The 21776-nt window shown below is 44.9% G+C and overlaps 1 protein-coding gene across 3 annotated transcripts in view; it reads right to left on the bottom strand.

Annotated features, from left to right (window-relative positions):
• ULK4 (unc-51 like kinase 4) overlaps positions 1-21776 on the bottom strand; it is a 251976-nt gene that overhangs the window by 53271 nt on the left and 176929 nt on the right. For all 3 annotated transcript variants that reach the window (XM_036333255.1, XM_036333256.1, XM_036333257.1), the window contains one exon: positions 11044-11229. In XM_036333255.1, the coding sequence (XP_036189148.1) occupies positions 11044-11229 (186 nt within the window). The remainder of the gene's footprint in view (positions 1-11043; positions 11230-21776) is intronic.

Raw genomic sequence — 21776 nt, forward strand, 5'->3', positions numbered from 1 at the left:
AAGGTTCCCCACCCCTGCTCTCGAGCTTCTCGGATGTGCACCTGGGGACCACGTCCAAACACCAAGTCCATGCAGCAGGCGCAGGACGGGGCCGGAGACTCCGCACTGCCAATAAGCTACCAGGCAAGGACGCCGCAGCGGGTCTGGGACCACATTTTGAGCAGCAGGGGGCCAGAGGTCTTGCTCACTCTGTCACACCATCAAACCACCCCTGCGATGGTGCTATTTCAGCAGTTCTGCTGCATTCTAGAGTCTGGATCCAGATAACCTCGGTGTTTGCTCTGGGCAATTTAATTATCTTCCTAGGGCACGCCATGCGCGAGGGCTTCTCCACGTCACAGGAAGCAGTCACACTTCCTCATGCAAGAGGGAGGAGGAGGGAATAAACAGAAATGGACAATCTGTGACAGGCCTCATGAGCTTGACCTTCGAGGAAACAAACTCAAAATACCTTCGATAACCAGCACATTATTTCCTGTCCTAATGCTTTCACAATTATGTGGGCAGAAAGTAATATGTAACATGTAATGACTCAATTTTCTGATGAAGCCAGGAAATGAATATAACACAGGAATAAAAGTGAGGAAGAGGAGGAGGCTGATGATCATGATGATCAGCAATAGTTACACTGAGAAGTTACTGTATGTTTTTGTGTATAAGACCCTATTTTTTTTTCTAAAATCATTAGACTGAAATTGAGGGGCATCTTAGACACAGAAAAATACGGTATGTTCCAGGCACATGCTAAGCACTTTGCTTTCATTGTCGCGTGACCCCCACGACAACCTTATGGTAGAAATATTATTTCTATTTTTATATTAGGAAACCGAGACTCAGTGAAGAGAGATTACTTATCCAATTAGATTTGTGCACTGGTGGGGTCCCTCAGCCTGGCCTGCGCCCTCTCACAATCCAGGACCCTCGGGGGATGTCAGGCTGCCAATTTTGGCCTGATCGCCGCAGCCCAGCCAGGCCGAAACCGGTGGTCCGACATCCCCCAAGGGATGTAGTAGTGCGCAAAGCAGTAGGAGGGCGGGGAGGAGCCCGAGCCCAGGCCAGGCGCCGTGCTGCTCCCACTCATCCCAGCCCGCTGTGCCTGCTGCTCCCACTCATCCCAGCCCCGCTGTGCCTGTTGCCACTCGGTAAGCTCGCTGAGCGGCGCTCCCCCTTGTGGGGGCGCACTGACCACCAGGGGAAGCTCCTACGTTGAGTGTCTGCTCCCTGGTGGTCAGTGCGCATCACAGCGAATGGTCAAATGGTCAAATGATCACTTAGGGTTTTATATAGAGAGATAAAAGAGGGGAGGTTTGAACCCAAGGCTGCCCAACCCCCCACGTCTCTGCACCACGAAGCTAACTGAGGTCCTTCATCTGGAATATAGAACAAGCTCCTATCTCAATGAAAGGAAGACGGCATCCTTAGGCTATATCAAATAAAGCCTTCAAAAATAGAATCAGGACCACTGCTTCTCTTGATTAAAGACACAGATCAAGCTGGACTGAATCAAATACTCCACGCTGCAAAGGAATCAGTCAGGAACCACTTGGGTGGCTGTTTATCTCAGCAAAAGGATCCGTTGAGTACACATCTGAAAGGCTGCACAGGTTAAATATTCTAATCTAGAAGAGACGACAGGCTCTCACACGGGGCTGACAAGGGCACCATTGCAAAAAGGCCAGAGACGCTCTCAAAGCAAAGGCAAGCAGCATTCACGTATTCAGGCACCCGCCCCAGTGAGCCGTGAGGTCCAGAGAAGGAATCCCAGTCAGATGGCTCCATGACATCACTGTTGTCCTACGGAGGACGCGGGGGATGTCAGCGTAGCGCGGCCAAGCGTTCCCTCCCTCTTCCTGTGCCCAGGGTATTTCATTCGGCTCACCAGACCTTGGTGCGTACATATCCCAGGAAGGGCTGTTGGGTTTCCCGGCTCCAATGGCCACAATTCTTAACATTTCTCTGCCTGTGTTCAGGAAGGGCTTTTTAAGTTGGTTTTACAAATAACTCACTTGGTTTTGCCAGAGTTGAATCTGTTACCGAATCCCTCTACTGGGTTTTAAATTTGAAAGTCATGCCCTGTTTACGAATGTAATAATCGTTCGAGTCTCTGTGAAGATACTAATTATTCTTTTTAAAGTCTTGTTTCTCATGTTTGTTTTCCTGTGGCCACTGGTGTTTCCGGTTCACCAGCGGCCACTCCTGGACTAGACTTTCCTCAGGTGTCCGGCGATTTCTGTCTGCTCAGCATCACAGATGAAGACCGATAGGCATGAGCACCGGTAGCCTGTGAGCTGCCGGGGAAGGTTTAAGACCTCACTTTGGTTTCCTTGGGGACTCTCCTCTTGAGGGGGTGCTGCTGAGAGCTGTGGGCAGTTTTCCCCTGGGGTCAGTGAGAAATGGAGGGGAAATAAAGACTTAGATTCAGAGGACAAACAGGGACAAAAGGCTGAGCACCCACTTTGGTGGCGGGCAGTGGCTCTGGGTGGCCAGGCAGCCAGCCTGGAATTCAGTGGCTGCGCACCGTGGGGCCCTCGGGGAAGAGCCTGGCTGAGCAGGGAGGGGCCGGGCCCTTCCTCTGAGCCCCCAGTGCCGGAGCCGGATTCTTCCAGAGCCGCTCAGTGTGCCTGCCTCTGTGCCTGCGGTGGGGTCTCGTAAACTAACTGCACCTTTTGGAAATTTCCCAAGCTAGTCATCTGGGACTGAGACCTCTCCCTGTTTTCAGTGAGATTGTCACTTATTTTTATACTTATTTTGATCATTTTGATGGAATCTGGGGAGGCAATCAAGGTAAAGAAATGAACTTTTCACCATCATGATTTAAAATCTCAATTCATTTAGAAATAATTATCAATACATGTGTATGTGTTTATGTGCATGTGTGTATACATACATACATGTCATGTGTCTATCTAGAAATAAAACAAAATGTTAACTATGGTAATGTGTAGGATAATAGTTTAAGGATGACTGTCTATTCCTGGGGGGGGGGGGGGAATTAATACTGTGATTTTTTTTTTAGAACCAATTCACATACCATTTTAAAGGGTACAATTCAGTGGATTTTAGTATATTCACAAAGATGTGTAACCTTCACTACAACCAGTTTTAGAACATCTTAATCATCCCCTAAACCCTGAGTCCATTAGCCGTCACTCTCCACTCCCCTCTCTCTCTCCCAGCCCCTGACAACCACTACTCTCTCTGTCTCTATAGATTTGTCTATTTTAATAGTTCGTATCAGTGGAATCTAGTAGCGCATAGAAATGAAATCGTGCAGTATGTATGTTTTGTGTCTGGCTTTTTAAAAGAGATTTTTATTGATTTTTAGAGAGAGAAGGGGAGGGAGAAGGATAGAGAGATAGAAACATCAATAAGAGAGAAACATCATCCGATCGCAGCCTCCTGCAGGCCCCTTACTGGGGATTGAGCCTGAAACCCAGGCATGTGCCCTGACCAGGAATCAAACTGATGACCTCTCGGTTCATGGGTCGACGCTCAACCACTGAGCCACACTGCCAAGCTGGCTTCTTTTACTGAATGTAATGCTCTCAAGGTTCATCCATGCTGTAGCATGTGTATCTCACTCCTTTCTATGGCTGAATAATAGCTCATTGCATGGATATACCACATTTTATTTTTCCATTCATTAGTTGTTGAACATTTGGGTTGGTTCCACTTTTCTGGCTATTAAGAGCAATGTTGCTATGAAATTCATGTACAAATTATTATTACGTTATAATTTTTAAATATACAGCTTCAGAAAAATTACAAAAATATCTTTCCAAAAATAGTCAATAAATCAAACTTTTGGCTTGTGCAGACTGGCTCTGCTCCCATTACTCTAAAGCATATGGTTTAGTGTATGCCTACAACACCTAATAGTGCAAATACCTGGACAGAATAAATTAACTAGGAGCAAGCAGACATTCTTGCATAAACTGGTGGTCAACTAATAAATCTAGTCTCAACATGGTGGAGGAACACGGACGTATGTTAACAATTTCTACGGTTTCTATAATCATTGTTTCAGGGCAGCAGGCCTTTCTTTTAAGAATATCATCTTAGAAAATATTTCATTCGGTCACATGCAACATTCAGAAAACAGTGCTTGTGCACTGAATTAAAACAGGCCCAGACCATGAAATGAGAGGTGAGGGGCCGCGGGGGGGGGGGGGGGGGATGGACCTGTTTTGCTGCCCCCTCATAGACTGCAACCTTTAGAAAGGGATTATTTCCATTACATTTTCATCAGGGACTAGCAAAGAAAAGTATATCATGTTATTACAGAGCCTGGAAATGTAATGACTTTCAGGTTGCTAAGCAACACTCAATGTTAAAGGCCCCAGTATCTGTGATCTCTGGAGACACTCTCAAATTTCATTAAAACCTGCTCATAACCATACCACAAGGTCCAAGTGGAGTTTATAAATAGGCTTCGTTTCTTGACATAATAGTGGAGGAATGGAAAAGGAAAACAAAAAGCAAGAGGCATCAAAACTTTTGTGGTGCTTAAAACCAAACATTTTGGACACCCAATTAGCAAAATCTATACAGCTTCTAGGGTGCTTCATAGAAAGCAAGTACTATCCATTTATAGTAAATAAGTTATTTATTATCTTGGAAAAATGGTGCTGTGTAGAACTTTGAGACCTTCTTTGAAGAAAGGATAAATACGTTCGGTGTATAAATCGAGAAGGGAGCCCAGGGTAATTTGAAATGATGGTCCAATCATTATTTGCTGCAAGGAAGGTCATGATCGGGGTACGCTTTCAACTGAAATAGGAAGGAAGGATGCTGCAGGAAATAATTCTGAGGAACACTTTCAAACTATTGCCTTTAGCAATGGTGCTGGGAAAAGTCAATCCCCGGAACAGAAAAGGTTACGGCAGGTCGCAATCACAACACCCCCCCCCCGCCCCCTCCCGTGTGTCTCCCCAGGGTGCTGATCTAGATGTTGGGCTCAGCTCCCTAAGATGGCGAAGAGACCTGGCTTCTCGTACCAAGAGCACACCCTGGTGCTCTCCCCGCTGCAGCTATCTGTGGATCCCTGGTTCCCAGCTCTCGCTCCTTGTCTCAGCACCACCTGGCAATATCCCCGTCCACCGAGAGGGTCCTTCCAGCACCACCGTTCTTTGGTTTTCCCTCCAGTGACCACCACACACAGACACTCATTGCTGGGGCCATTACCATTACCCGGCTGCCCTCCAGAACCCAATTCAAGCTTCCCACACACTGATCACCACTTCCCACCGTTCCTCTCTCCCGTCCAGACCTCTCATACTTGGAATTCCAGAACTGTAGATGCAACGGCCAACTAGGATGTCTGACTGCATCTCAAACATCCCATGTCCAAAGCAGAGCTCCTCCTTCCCGTCTCCCTCCACACCAGCTCCTCCCGAGTTTTGGCCTAGATGGATCGGAACTGTCTGTGGCTGTTCTCTGTCTCACAGTCCAGATCCCGTCTGCTGGTAAATTCTACTGGGTCTACTTTCAAGATCCAAAACATGATCGCTCCAAGCCACGGCCAGGCCTCTCCCAGATCGCAGGGACCCCCTGCATCTCTCTTATCCCTCACCCACTTCAACGACTATTCCGAACGCAGCAACCGGGTCACCCCACGCCTCTACTCAGAGCCCGCACTATTCCAAAATGTTCACCACCAGACATCTGCCTCGGGCTCTCATAGGAGAGAAGGCCAGGAACTAAGACAACAACAGTTCAATTCAGACTGGAATTTGGCTTTAAAAAAGCTATAAAGTCATTTTTTGACAATTAGGGAAATTTAATATGAGCTAGATATTAGTGACATGACATTTTTACTAAGTCCCTTGGGTGTGATGTTATCTTAGTTAGGGGCCAAATGTCACAATGCCTTTACTTCCACATGATTCTTAAAACACACAGATACCCAAAACCTAAGCAATTTTATCACCCCAATAAATTCAATAAAAAATAAAATTAAACCATCTAAAAATTAAAAAAAAACAACACACAAATAGAAATAAAAATATCGCGGCGACAACACCTTGTGTGAATAAACTATATGGACACTTGAAAAAATATGGTAAAATGATAACAATTCTGATTATTCTTGATTACTCAGGTGTTCAAACTACTCTTTCAACCTGTGTTTTTGAAACTTTTCATAATAAAAAGTGGGTACAGTGTCATCAATGGCAGTGGGAACATGAACTAGAGGCTCGTTAGAGAAGACAGGGAACGGATTTTATTTGACAGAAGAATTTCAGGAAGGGGCGGGGGGGGGGGTTGAATCTCTTGAGAAAAGGAGTCAAAACAGAAGGAAAACGATGCTTCCTGGGGGCCACCCACAAGGACTGAGCGAGGAGGGGGGTGCCGGCCTGTTCACCGGGAGCTTCCGCGGGGGGCGGGGAGGAAATGGGGAGACCCCTTCACAGTGGTCGCTAAGGAAGCTTTCTCTGCCACCTGCGCATCCTATGCCAACTTGGGGCAACGCTGCACACGCTTCCTCAGCCCCTTGGGGACTGTGTTTCCCTCCCGGCCACACACAAGCCTCAGTCCTGAGGGCCGGCTCCATCCCCCTGGCCGTGTGCTTCCCGATTCCATTGCTCAAAACCACAGAAATGTTTCCTCAGGGAGTGAAGTAGGAACTACAGGCAGATACAACGAAACCATTCCGAGTTCCCAGGGAGCTTGTGACTATGGCATCGCTGGCACAGACAGCTTCCCCAGGGTAACAAACGGGGCGCGTGAGTCAGAGAACGATCCCGGGACAGGGACTCGTCAGAGCGTTCTCTCCGAGGCAGGAGCACCTGAATCGGGGCCGGTTCCCCGAGAATTGATCATGTTCACTTTTCACTCATTTGGGTACACAGGGTTTCTTTTTTAGGCCACTGGTTTCACACCAATCTCCTGCCCCGCCCCCTTTGTTGTCCTTTAAGAACATAATCAAGAACAGAAGGACTTAAAACACCAGGAAAATGAGCTGGAGAGAAAGAGGCATCGTCTTACCTAAGTGTTCTATACCTCAGGGAATGCTTCTTTACCTCTCTACTAGAAACAGTCCCTTCGGATTCTGAGTCCAGACTCGTTCTGTTTCTAACGCTGAATGGCTGCAGAACTCCTACTTACCCCATTTGGCCTCTAAAGGCTTTTCTTTTCTTTTTGTAAAATATAATTTTATTTCAGAGAGAAAGGGGGAGGAAGAGAGAGAGATAGAAACATCAATGATAAGAGAGGGAAACATTGATCGGCTGTCTCCTGCATGGTCTCTTCTGGGGATCAAGCCAGCAACCTGGGCATCTGCCCTGACGGGGAATCAAACTGTGACCTCCAGATTCATAGGTGGATGCTCAACCACTGAGCCACACTGGCCGGGCTAAAGGTTTTTCTTTACATGAAGAAATCCAGCAACGGAACATCTCCGTTCTCCCGGTGGAATGAAAAGGACCAGGGGACCTACATGAGGATCTAAATTTTAGATTCTAAAAGGAAAGGGATGTGAGCACAGTAAGACTTGCTGAAAGCCACCAGGAAAAGCGTCTCCAAGGGCTGGATGCTGGTAAGAATCTTTCATGCTATTCACCCAGATCGCACCCCTGCTGAAGGGTAGCTGGGCGGGCAGGGGGAGCCAGGACATCAGTTACCATCACCTCTGCCTTCACAGTAGCCAGGGGTACGCGCTGAAGCCAGTTCTGCAGAACAAGGCTGTGGTGGTTTCTGCGCAGTCGATACCGATACCGTGAGTGCAGGGGTAAGGCAGCTTTAATTAAAAGACAAGCAGCCAATCTGCAATCATCACTCTGGGAAAACTCCCATCGATAGGGAGTTCAAGAGAGAGGCAAGCTGGGGAGCACCTTGCAGGGTGATTTCCATCACCGTTTTAAAGCTACAGCACAGAGTATAATTATAGAATCGCCTGGCTTCCTGGCAATGACAATGGATAATTAAACTGGGTGGATGTTCTAAATACAGACTAAGTGAGGAAGAGCACCCCGGGGCAGCACCATTAGCACAGAGTAAACTTCCTCAGTCTTTCATCTGTTGGTGAGCATTGCAGTTTTAGAAAGAAAAGCACAAAACTGGGGCTTGAAACAGGTATTTCAAGAATGGTAGTTACTGGATGCTGGGGGGGGGGGGGGGGGCTGGGGAGAGGGACAGTCATTGTGAAAGGGCGGGGTTGCATTTGGGGGGAAGGGGCTCTAGAGATGGATGGTGGTGATGGTTGCACAGCCATGTGACTGCACTTAATGCTCCTGACTGTACAATTAAAAACGGTAAAATTGGTCAATCTTATATGAATTTTACCATAATTTTAAAAAAGAGGTAAGTTGTTTTCCCGTAAATGGGTAAAAAGTCACTTACATTCAATTTTTCTTCCACAAACACCATCTACCTGGTCCTTTACGCAGCAGGTCAGAAACTCTGAGGAGATCATTTCAGGCAGTAAAATAAACTAAAACGCGGCGGCGGCTGGTTACTCTGACCCACCTGGGGTCTAACTGGCTTGCGGCATGATTAATGCGACCAGTATTTCAGAAAATGGTGTAATCTGTTTCCAAGACAGGCCCACAATCGCCTCTCTGCAACTCTGAAGAGCTCTGAAACCCAAACTTGTTCCCTAAGTTTGGACCAAGAACGTATTTGGTGGCAAAACCTGACCCGAGCCCGCACCGGCCCGCACAGAGTCTGCGTTTACCCACTCGCTGGCACACGCACACATCTGGCTGCAGAAACATCCCCCTGTAGACAGCGTCACTGCCCCATCGTTCTACCTGAATGGGCGCCGTCTCACTTGCAGTACAAGCGCCATGCCAAAGCGATGGGAAAATTATGCGTTTCCTAACAAACCTGGTTCTGAACGTTTCAAAGGAGAGGCAGTGGATCTCTATGAAATTAATCACATCCGATTTAGATCAATATTTCCCAAGCACTGATCATTCTCTACCAAAATCACAATTTTGCCAGATCCAGACATCACTCGTGTGATTACATTCCCTAGTACGTGTCTTCACGGTGACTTGGCTTTGTTTATTTGAATAAAATTCCAATTTTAAATATTTCTAACTGTAAAAGCCGAGTTCCTGAGAGGTCTACCCTGTGGGACAAAGGAGTTTCTGAAGAAGCCCAGAGGTGTTAACGGCACAGGAGTGCCAGACTGAGACTTTCACCTTAAATCAGTGGTTCTCTCTTGCCATTTGCAACAGCATGGATGGAACTGGAGAGCATTATGCTAAGTGAAATAAGCCAGTCAATGAAGGAAAAATACCACATGATCTCACTCATTCATGGATAATAAAGACCATTATAAACTTATGAACAATAATAGATACAGAGGCAGAGCAGCCTCAAACAGATTGTCAAACTGCAGCGGGAAGGCGGGGAGGGTTGCGGGGCAGGAGGGAGGGGGTAAGAGATCAACCGAAGGACTTGTATGCATGCATATAAGCATAACCAATGGACATAAGACACTGGGGGGTAGGGGAGGCCAGGGGATTGTCAAGGGCGGGGGGAAAAAAAAAGGACACATATGTAAAACCCTCTGTAATACTTTAAGCAATAAAACAATTAAAAAAATTAAAAAAAAATAAATCAGTGGTTCTCAACCTTTTGGCCCTTTAAATACAGTTCCTCATGTTGTGGCCCAACCATAAAATTATTTTCGTTGCTACTTCATAACTGTAATGTTGCTACTGTTATGAATCGCAATGTAAATATCTGATATGCAGGATGGTCTTAGGCGACGCCTATGAAAGGGTCGTTCAACCGCCAAAGGGGTCGCGACCCACAGGTTGAGAACCGCTGCAAATCATGAGAGAGACAAAGAAAACGGAAAGGGAGCCCCTGCCTGCCCATGTGACTCAGTGTCCCCCGGGCCAGGCTGGTGTGCAATCTCCTGTCTCCCGTCATCACTCTGTTTCTCAGGGAATGGCTCGCTGAGACGGCAAGTCTTGTGGGGGTGGGGGACCCGTCTGTACAAAAGCATAAAGTAGCAGCGAGGTGGGGGGATAAACTCTGTGTCCCACTTCCAGGCTGTCACCATAATCCGCCAGGTAGACTGAGCTGGGCCAGGCACCGCCATCTATTTATCAAATTGGCACCAAAGTTACCCTGAGTGCAACCCCCTGGCTCATCCATAGCTGCGCTGGCCAAAGGCCTCCTCAGATGCCTGTGTCTAGAAGCGAACAGACCGACCAACCAGAACATGAGCCAGACCAGCAGGACCCTCAGCCCTTCCTACACTTCAACAGAAGCCACTGCAAAGAACAGCCTTCAGAACCAGCAGAGTCAGATTTGTTATGAAAAGAAAATCAGTCCGTCTTCAAAAGTACCTTCAGCATCAGCTCCCAGAGCACAGACAAGGGACAGCAGGGAAAGTCTTCCCGCACAGAGGACTGAGAGTTAGGAAATCTCCACTGTGCAACTACCAGGAATTTAAAAATAATAAGTGTACACTGATTGAATGCGGTGCTCAAAATGACCATCACCCGCCAGGGGCAGACAGACACCATGAGCCCCTCGAGGTGCTGGACTGAGAAAGACAATACCCGTTCAGGAGTTTTCCTGAATCGAACGGACGTCAGACAGACACAAACTGATGGTGATTCCGCAAAATACCCAACCTGCAGGCTCCCAAAGTGTGATGAAGACGAAGAAAGGTGGCAGGACTCTCCAGATTAAGGACACGTGTCTACCAAAGTACGCACTCCCAGCTGGGTCCCACTCAGAATAAAAGGCTGCAGAGGGCACTGGCACCGCTGACAGAATCGGGATATGGAGGGCAGGGGGGTAAAACAAGGGCGTCAGGTTAAATTTCCCGCTTTCGATGACAGTGGGTGAGAAAATGCCTGTTTTGTCAGGAAATGCACACTTACGAAGAGGCGAGGGGGCGCAACGCTCTCTAACTCTCCAGTTCAGAAAAGCTATGCTGACAGGCAGAATCGGACACAGGCTAACAACAGGTGACTATGGGGAGAGGCGGCTGGGACGAGGTCCAAGATGACACCTGCTCCCTGCCCACCGGCCGCCGCGGAAGCCGCCGCCCTGCCCAGCTCCCCGGCGACTCACCATCCTCCTGAGAACCCGCAGCAGCAGCTTCTGCTCCTTGGGGTCCTCCTTGGCTGTCAGTGCGTCGGCAAAGCTCTCTGCGTTCTCAGGGGACAGGCTGTCCGGGTTTTCTCCCCCATAGAGCTGAACCAGGATAGACAGACACTTGGATGCAACTTCAAAAATTTCAGGATCCTCAGCAGGAAGCTGAAAAGGAACACACAGGACTGCTTAGGCTCTGTCAAAGAGGGTGTTGGTGTCCCTCAAGAACCACAGCAAAATTTGCCTTCGCGGGGAAAACAGTCTGAGCACAATATTGGAGTAACTGAATGGTGTGGGGTTTTGTGAATGGGTCGTCTTCAAAATGCACACAGTAACTCAAAGAAAGCTCACATCACAAAATCCAAAGGAAGCCCTGCAGTACTTCCTGTGCTCCACAGCAAAGAAAGCCCGGAGCAAGCAGGGGCCAGCACAGGTTTTACATACATATATTTAATGCACATGTTCATACAGGGCTGTGTGTGTGTGTGTGTGTGTGTGTGTGTGAGTCTATGGCTGTGAAAACTGAATGAAATCTTCTGAGGCATGCCCCTTAGAGTGTTGCTTACTATTAACTAGCTTAGAAAAATTCACTTCCTAGAAGATATCATGGGACACTTTGAACTTGTCTGTGTCCAAATCATTATCAACTAAACAGGTAGGAGAGAAAGCATTGCTTTTGCATGTACTCAAAGGTTCTTTTTAAAAAATTGGGTGCTAGAACTAAATATAAAATCTAAAACTTCTCAGAAAAATCATAGGCAGAATCTTTTTGACCTTGAGCGAGGGAATCATTTCTTAGCTAGAACCGAGAAAGTACAATGTACAAAATGGAAAATGGACTTCATCTAAATTTTAAAAAAACTACTTCTCTTTGAAAGACTGTCTAGTTCATTAAATGTGGATATTACAAGGTGGATATTACACCCCCACCCCCACCAGAAAGGGTCCCTTTAATGGAGACTATGAAAGAGTGTTGCATCGGACCCCCAAACTAGACCATGCTTCTTGCCCCAAGTAAATGTCTCCCCTCTATACACCCCTTTCTGGATGATGCACATCTTGTAAGTGATTATATGTCCATTTCTGTCCAGCAACCAGGACTCAAGGCCGAGGCCATGGCTCAACTTTTGCAATTATATTAGATTTCATATTTGTACTGAAAACTCACCCTATCCTACCTTCATTGATTTACTCATGTTTTCTACTTTATAAAGGATCTCCAGACTTGAAGAAATAAAGGAACACCCAATTAAGTTTGAATTTCAGGTAAACAATGAATCTTTTTTTAGTGTAAGTATGTCCATTTGGCATCTTATATTTTATCTGTCAACCCTAACTTTATTGTAAACATTGTTATTAGCTAAATCCAATGTTTTGTGGGAGAGATGAGATCATAGACACACACATGTATACACATAAAACTTGGAAATATCTCAAAGTAAACATTTTGAAGTTTAAAACTGTATTAAAACAATTTCAAATCACATTTGTACTGCTTAGTTCCCTTTATGTAAAAGGAGAAAGATTTTGAAATGCAATCTACACAGTACAATGCATTTCAAAATCTTTCTCCTTTTACATTCCATTTTTAAAACATTGCCTGGTGCAGTGTTTTGTCAAAAATTATATAGGAATATTTAATGTCAGAGAATATATTAACCAAGAAAAAAAATAACCACTTAATAATAACAATATTTCTCACCCCTTTTTGCTATCTAAAAGCACCTGAGGAAACAGCCCCTCTGTGTTGCTGGGACATCTTTAAGGAGAATTCACAGCAGCCATCCATCCTTACTCCCCTGCATTTTAATACAGCAATCGCTCTCGCCCCAATCAGCTGAAGAGGCAGCAGAAACTATCATTACGCTGATGAATGGCAGCAATTCCAGATGACATCACCCAAGGAAAACACCGCTGCCCGCGGCCCTGACGCTGCCCGCTTTGCCTTGAAAGGATGCTCTCGTTTCACTGACCCCAGGCTCACTGTTACTAAACGTAGAAATTTAGAGGGAAGAAAACCGGCCACTGCCATCACTGATTTCGTTATTAGTCTATAAATCATTGAGAGTTTTTTTAAAAAATTCCAAAAACAAGTTGAAAGACACTGGTAGGTCATACTCAGCCTTGACCTCTGGGCTTCTGGCACTGTCCTGACTTTGCTCACGAACTTCCCACTTTCCTGGCCAGGCACTAGAGAACGGGGCAACATTCACTTCAGAATCGTCACCAGTCGATGCAGAGGGGGCTTAACCAATTCTCTCAGAGCAGCGCAGTTGCAGGAACCGGAGGGGGTGAAGCTACGCCAGCGCTGACTGTGGCTGCCAAGGTGCGGGGTTCCGTGCAGAAGCTTTGGCCTGATCACGTGTCACTTGCTGCTCTTCCTGACTTTCCACCTTGGATGTGCAGGCGGAGGCTGCTGCCACTGGCTGGGAGAAGGATGCTGGAGAAAGTCATCCAAGAAATAACCCAAGTCCCACGATGCTTGTGCCCCTCACCAGCCATCTTCCACACAGGAGCCCCAGCCGTTATTTTTAAACACTTTGATCAGATCCCGTCACCCTCCTGCTCAGAACCTCCAGTGGCTCCTCGCCATCTTGAGAAGACAGTCCAAGCACCGAACTGTGGCCCGCAGACCCTGCCGAGCAGTGGGGCCCTATGCCTGCAGGACCAGTAAGGCCAGGGGAGGGCAAGACGACAGAGTCTCCAGAAATGTACGTTGGGCCATCATTCACCGCTGGGACCACCATGGCTTAGATGTTCTTATGGCGACATTATAGTCAGTGGGCAGACCCATGCGCATGGAGCTTAGGGGACAGGTCACGGCTAAAGACACACGTTTGGAAATCCTCCAGGCACGGACATCACGGGAAGCAAGAAGCTGAAGGAGTGACTGGTGGCAGCCCAGCCCCAGGCTGGGGGTGCGGGCTTTGGAAAGCTTCCCCAGGGGGCAGCCTCTCCTCCCTTCCACCACCTCCCCTCCTCAGACAATTCAGGAATGCTTCACTCTGGGGGGTAGTTCCTGCTCAGCATCAGCTTCTTCAGGGAAAAGTCCTGGCATAATTTTGGGGCACATTCTAGGCTACTGGGTCTTCTGCATGTGGAAACTGGCGAAGAGCATAAGGAGGGCCGATGGCAGAGCTGATCATATACAGACGTCTGAGAATGGCCCTATTTTCATTTCCTCCCCAAGGCCAGAGGTGCTATGGGGCTCAGAGCTGGGAGGCCGACACCATGCCACCCTCGCACCCCTGCAGGGCGTTTGGGGCGGGGCTTCCTCTATCCTGTGGGATCCTCTCTGGGCCTCCTTCTGCCAGCCAGAGATATGCTGAACCTTCAATGTATTAACGACTCCTTCCCCTTCCTCTTCATTGTCATAAGTTGATTCCTTTTTGAGTTCCGTACTTTTCCTTTAAAGCAGGAATTCTCAACCTTCCTAATGCCACGACCCTGTAATACAGTTCCTCATGTTGTGGTGACCCCCAACCATAAAATTATTTTCGTTGCTACTTCATAGCTGTAATGTTGCTACTGTTATGAATCGTAATATAAATATCTGATATGCAAGATGTATTTAGGCGACCCCTGTGAAAGGGTCGTTCGACCCCCAAAGGGGTCGCGACCCACAGGTTGAGAACCGCTGCTTTAAAGGCATTTTGGGAGGCAGGACTGAGTGTGCGATAAAGAGCAATGAAAAGAGGCCTTCCTGCCAGGATTCTTTTGGCAAACCTCACGCTATTCCACAGTGTGAGGATCGTTTTAATGAACTAAAAGAGTGTAAATGGAATTACGATAAAAATTACTTTTAGCCCAATAGGCATGGTTCAGTGGTTGAGCATCGACTTATAAACCAGGAGGTCACTGTTGGATTCCAGACAGGGCACATGCCCATGTTGTGGGCTCGATCCCCAATAGTGGGCGCGTAGGAGGCAGTGGATCAATGCTTCTCTCTTATCATTGATGTTTCTATCTCTCCCCCCGCCCCGCTTCCTCTCTTTGGCACGTCTCTCCATCCATTTAGGTCATACTTTATGTCTTTCAAAATGTTCTACAGTTAGCCTCATGATTTGCATTTTCCTGTTATATTTATGTTTGTCCCTTTTTTATGAGATGGTTTTAGTCACATCTATAAAAGGATTTCCCCCATTTCTATTTCTATCAGACTAATACCAGTATATTAAAAAAAAAAAAAAAAGCTATTGGTTTCTGTGTATTATATGCCATGAATTACTGAAGTTTGCTTTTTAGTTTCAACAAGTTTTTTATTTTAATCTCTTATCAAGGTATGAAAATTCTCGCAACTGCGAGTAATAATCAGTTTTAGTCTTAATATTTATTTTTCTTCTCTGTAATCTACCACCACCCATCGCTGTTGACTATTAGTGGTGGCAGAAGGGACTCCTCTTTTCTCAATTTTAATGAAAATGCTTTCAGTGTTTATTAATTTCTAGGAAATAACTTTCAACATTTTGGGAAGATTCACTCTATCTTAAATAAAGTTTTAAAAAATTAAGAGTGGCCAGTTGAACTGTTTTTAGCATTGACCATGTTTTTATCCTCCTTCAATTTCTTAAAATTATTAAATTATACTTTTACAATGCTTGAACTATTCTTGAATTCATGGATCAAACCCTATTTGGTCATATTGGTCCTTTTAATACATTACTAGATTTGATTTACCTTTTTTTTAAATGTTCTTACCTATATTCATAAGTAAACGTGATTTTCCATTGTTCTGTATTATTTTAAAATAGGCTATGGCTTTAGACTTACTACAGCTTTATGACAATGAGCCAGGAAGCTTTCCATCTTCCTCTACACTCTGAATTATTTAAATAGCATAGGAGTTGTCTAGTCTTTGAAAATTTGGAACTCATATGGAAAACCACTTAGTCCTGCACTATTGCAATGACAGATCTTGGAGATGCGAAACAACACATTATGAAAATCCAGGTGTCTGGTATCGTTTTTTATATTACAAGGTGTTTTTGTTCTTTTGATAGCAACTAATGGAATTCTTGTATTTGCCATGCAAGCTGGCAGCCCTTCTCACTGGTTGTGAAAGAAATCTTAGCAGAATAAAAGAGGAAAGTGTTCCTTTTCCCCCTCAGCTGCAGAAAAGCAGGTTCCATTTCGTGTCCTAAAATCATCCTTGAAAATGTCATTTCTAATAAGGCAGTCCTGTGAGACACCTTTGAAGGCAGAGAGGGTGCCCGTGTCCTGGGTGATCAATGTTTAACTTTCAAAACAAAAACCATTCTGATTGGGTCTCTTACTAGCAATGTTTGCTTTGGTGATGATGCTTGTATTGACAGCATTGAATTTCTACAGGATATACATACTTATAAGATTTCTTTGTTGGATCAGCATATCTCTCTTTTCTACGTGCTTATGGTTAAAACAAATTAGACCTGTATCCTTTCTTGAATAAAGTGGTTGAGCGGCTTACATCACTGGATGGTTAAATTTTAACTTCTGAAGTTTGATATTTTTTGGTCATTTATAATTTTCTATAAAAGTATCCCCTCTATATTTCAAAGGTTCATGCATTAGTATTATACATACTTCACATTTGAGTGGTTATATTTCCTTTTCCCTTTCCTAATGCTGTAGCCATAGAATCCAAGTTAAAACTGTGAGTTATCTCATCTTTACCTGTCAAATGGACCCCAAAAATTTTAGGCTCAGAAGATGCAGTGCTGGTGAAGATACAGAAAAACAAATACATTTACTTACCTTTGACTTGAATGTAAACTGCTAAAAATCTTTTGGGAAGTTATATGGTAATTAATGTTTATTAAAATTTAGAAGCACCTTGTGATGGAACCATCTCATTTGTGAGTACTTATCTAACAAAAGGAAATGCAGAAGCAGCTAAAACCAATCATGACTGCTGTGTCATGCTTATAATAGCCGACCAGTGGAAACAACCTGAATGTCCATCCACCAGGAAATGCTTGAATTAAATAAACAATAGTACACCGATACCATAAGATACTATGCGGCTGTTAAAAAGAGTAAGATCAATGTATAAGTATCGACTTAGAAAGATATCCATAATATTGAGATAAGTAAAAAGAAAAGTAAGTTACAAAATACCTACACTATGGTTCTATTTTTAGAAATGAAAGCCAGAACAATAAAAAGAAACTCAATGGTACAAGTGCAGGTGCTTGTAAGCAGAGTGAAGAGAATGCAAGGACACATCAAAAGTAACCAAGGTGCCGGGCCAGCATGAATTAAGTGGTTGAGCGTCGACCTATGAACCAGGAGGTCACCAGTTCGATTCCTGGTCAGGGCACATGCCCAGGTTTCAGGCTGCATTCCCAGTGTGGGGTGTGCAGGAGGCAGCCAATCAATGATTCTCATCATTGATGTTTCTATCTCTCTTTCCTTCTCCCTTCCTCTCTGAAATCAATAAAAATATTAAATTAAAAAAAGTAACCCTGGTTACCCTGGAGTAGTGCCATGTGTAAACGGAAGGGACACTCTAGTTGTACCTTAATCACCTGCAAATTTTTTGAATTCTTATAATGTGCTTATGGCACCTTTTGTAATTCAAATATATGAAATAAATCTGCCTTCCTTACTCCTAAGATTTTTAAAGGGGACATTTCCTGGGCACCCTCTGCAGTGACCCTCATGTACTGACACACGTCAAATACAAGATCTGCTACAACCAGTGACCATGGAGACGCGTGAAGGGCCAATCTGCCTTTAACAGCACCAGTAACAGACTGTCAGGATTTCTCATGACTGTCAAATAATGAACAAAGGAAACTTGGAAATGTTACTCTTTGGTTCTAAGATTCAGAAATGTAGTACAGAGCTATATATAGCTTAGAGTTCTTAAAATTACTGTTTACTGGATCCGCGTTATTGGAAAAATACACGAAGTCCTCTCTCTGCTAAAATAATCCCTTCTGAAGAGCTCCTATCTGAGTGATATAGGCTTGAGGTAGAGAATGTACCCCAAAGGAAAAAGAACAAGAGATAATACATTTATTCCTGAAAATGGGTATTTCCATTAAAAGAATGGATATTTAAAATTGCAAGGCTATTAAACTTTTAAAACCACTTCATAACTCACCAAACTAGGCCATTTTTACAACTGGAAAGAAGAAAAGTCTGTCTAAAATTGGTTAAACATAGTTATGGCTTTATTATCTAGACATTTAGAATACATTCCATAAGGCTGTCTTAGCTTTACACATTAACGGTTCATTTATTCAAAGAAACTGATCCAGAATTAAAATTAAAAGGAGATTGTCTGTCTACGGTTTTACTCTGTAGGACGCCATGGCCCCCAAACCACCTTTACCCAGAGCTCGGCCTCGTACACCTTCGTGCCCCGTGAGGCACGTGGGAGACTCGACCACGGGAGCTGACGCGGCCGTTCCCCACCAATAGAGCCTAATATCAGGGCGACTAATTTCGGAGCCACAATGGAAATGCTGGGAATACCCCCGGGTGCACTATCTCAGCACATTAATGAGGCTGCTCACAAAGTGAGTTTATTACAGTGAGATAGATGTTTATTAGATCAGTAATATGATTACAGGACATACTGTATGGAAAGGGCCTCGGGGAGCCGTAGACAGGATAATGTTGCAAGCATTAAACGAAACAAAAAAGCCAAACATCGTTACCAAAACTGCTAACTTCACTGTATCCCAGTTACGGGTAAATATCCACACTATTAACTACACACACTCTTTTTCTGCTCCAAAATGATGCGCAGGCATGCTTTCTGAGGTTACGCGAAATTGCAGGGCTTTTTTCAAGGTGGCAAAAGTAAAACACAGCGAACTCAGGAAGTCTACTGCTCATCCCACTTCTAAAGACAACTGGGAGTTGTATTTTGAGACCAGCCAATAATGGGTTTGTCACCGCACACGTAGTACTACTGAGTAATAGAGATAAACTACTGAGTAACACATCACTAACCACCATCACTAACGATACAGCACAGCGACAACAGCAAACACTCGGGTGGGGGGCTTACAATGTGCCCAGTGCCGAGTTCCCCACGCATTCTCTCTTACTTCTCCCAACAACCCTGCGCGGTGTTCGACCTTTTCCTTTCCTGGACGTACAAACGGAGACTTACCCACGTGCCCACGGTCATTCACCTGATAACCGATGAAGCCCACTCAAACACCATTAAATGAACAGGTGTTCAGAGATGACCCCACGGAGTCATGGGAACATCACAGTGTCTCGCCAAGCAGCTTCCCATGAAATGTCAAACTAATAATCGGATGACACTGTTTGTGTTCACTTGTTAAAGGCGCAAGCATCTCTCTTTTTGTCGCTGTAACCTGTAAACGCACAGCTCCGTGTTATGAGGAGTTGCTAAGCCTAACCCCTGCCGCCAGGAGCGAAATGCAACACTCACTACAACCAAGGACAATGGCTGGGAAGACGTGAGGTCTCCGCTGCCTTTAACAGCTTTTCCAGTTTAAAAATCTGGCATAGATTTTGCGAGGCTGAGATATTAAAGAGCAGCATTGACAAAATAAAATGCAATCAGTATGACCTTGAAGGAGAGAGAAAATAATGCGGGTATAGGCGTGGCAAGTTATCTGTTAGCTATCAACAGCTCAGCTTTTTAAATATGGAGGTTTGTGGGGGGTTTTAAATTGATTTCAGAGAGAGGAAGGGAGAGGGAGACAGAATCATTGATCCGCTGCCTCCTGCAGGCTCCCTACTGAGGATCAAGCCCGCAACCCAGGCATGTGACCTGACTGGAATCAAACCGGCTGACACTCACAGGGCAAGACCTCAGCTTTAAATGGAGTGTCCATCGCCCCAAAAGAAACGACATGCCTTAAGTTTGACTGTTTCTCTCTGATGAACCAGTTGAGAAAAGGTGCCTTTTCACAGGGAAAACACAGTCCTAAAAATGCAGCTTTCTCTGGAGGGTGACACAATGGAAAAGCACAGCTCTCTGTGTAAACCGTAGGAAACAGACCAGAACAGCTCGCCTACCTAGAGACCACAACTCACCCCATGTCTGCGGCGAGAGATCACTGTCATTCCATCCCCTGTTGTTTGGTTTCATTAGGATGACATCAAATTAAGTCAAAGAGATGATATTCCATAGGGCAGTGATGGCGAACCTTTTGAGCTCGGCGTGTCAGCATTTTGAAAAACCCTAACTTAACTCTGGTGCTCTGTCACATATAGAAACTTTTTGATCTTTGCAACCATAGTAAAACAAAGATGTATATTTTTGATATTTATTTTATATATTTAAATGTCATTTAACAAAGAAAAATCAACCAAAAAATGAGTTCGCGTGTCACCTCTGACACGTGTGTCATAGGTTCGCCATCACTGCCATAGGGTATTCTTTGCTATTATCTCCTAGGACCCAAACTCCCAATTATTTAAAGATTATGGTGCCAAGAAAAAATATAACCCACTGTATTCAAAGGAATGGTATTTTTATAAATATGCAGGTGCTGCTCCTACTTATCAAATAATTACATGGCAAAGGATAAACAGAACCAATGAAATAAAACCTCAATAGTACTTGATATTGAAATCTTTTACAAATATATCAACACACAGATATCAACCTAACTCCTTATAATAATCCTGAATAAAACAAATACCTAATGTCAAAACAAAAACACACACACCTGAAAAGAAATAGAAGAAAAAGAAAAGATGGGTGAATATAATCCTAGAATGAGAAGGTGGGAAGGCTTTTAAACATGACATAAAACTCAAAAGTCATGAAGGAAAACACTAAATTTGACTACTAAATGAAAACTACCTTTATTGCTAAAGCACCAATTAAAAAAGAGAGAGAGAGAGAATGGGGGAAAAAGTCTTTCTTATGACAAAAGGATACACTTCTTAATATACAAAGACCTCTTAAAAATCATTAGAAAAGGTAAACTAAGTAGGAAAAAATAGGCAGATTACACTAAACCAATTACAGAAAAAGGACACACAAATGGCTAATTAACCCACAAAAGATGCTAAACTTCACTCACAATAACATAAACACAAAACATCAAAGACAGACCAGGCTTCATGTATCAGAAGCAAAGATGCTACAATTCCATGAAGCTGTCGGCAACACAGGGAAACCGGCTTCTCTTTCGGTGAGGACACTGGTACTCTCTGCCTTTGAGGAGGGCACTTCGGAAATATAGACCCAAACTAAACACGGACAACCCTCTATCCGGCGTATTACATGGGGTTCTCCAGAGAAATGCGCCAATGGCCATCTATGGAAAGAGAGTTACCAGGGAGGACTGGCTCACACGATTTGGAGGCTGAGAAGTCCCACAGTCCACCACTTGCACCACAGAGGCCCAGGAAAGCTGGTGGTGTAGTTCCTGCCCGACCCCAGACCCAGGGAGCCCGTGGTCTAAGTCCTAGTCTGAGACTAAAGACCCAAGAGCCAGGAGCTCCAGAAGCCGGTGTAGACGGCCCGAGTCCAGCAGAGAGCAAATCCGCCTAGCTTGGCCGTCTTGCCCTATTCAGGCCCTTGGTGGATTGGATAATGCACCCCCCACATTGGCCAGGACAAACTTTCTACACTTAGTCTGATTCCATTTCATCTCTTCCAGAAGCACCCTCACAGGCACACCCCGAAATAATGTTCTACCAGCTATCTGGGCCTCCCTCAGTGCAGTGAGGCTGACACACAAAAAGTAAGCAAACCACCTAACAATTCCGTTTCTAGGAATTTATTC

The sequence above is a fragment of the Myotis myotis genome, unplaced genomic scaffold, assembly GCF_014108235.1.
Source record: "Myotis myotis isolate mMyoMyo1 unplaced genomic scaffold, mMyoMyo1.p scaffold_m19_p_13, whole genome shotgun sequence".
NCBI classification, from domain to species: Eukaryota; Metazoa; Chordata; class Mammalia; order Chiroptera; family Vespertilionidae; genus Myotis; species Myotis myotis.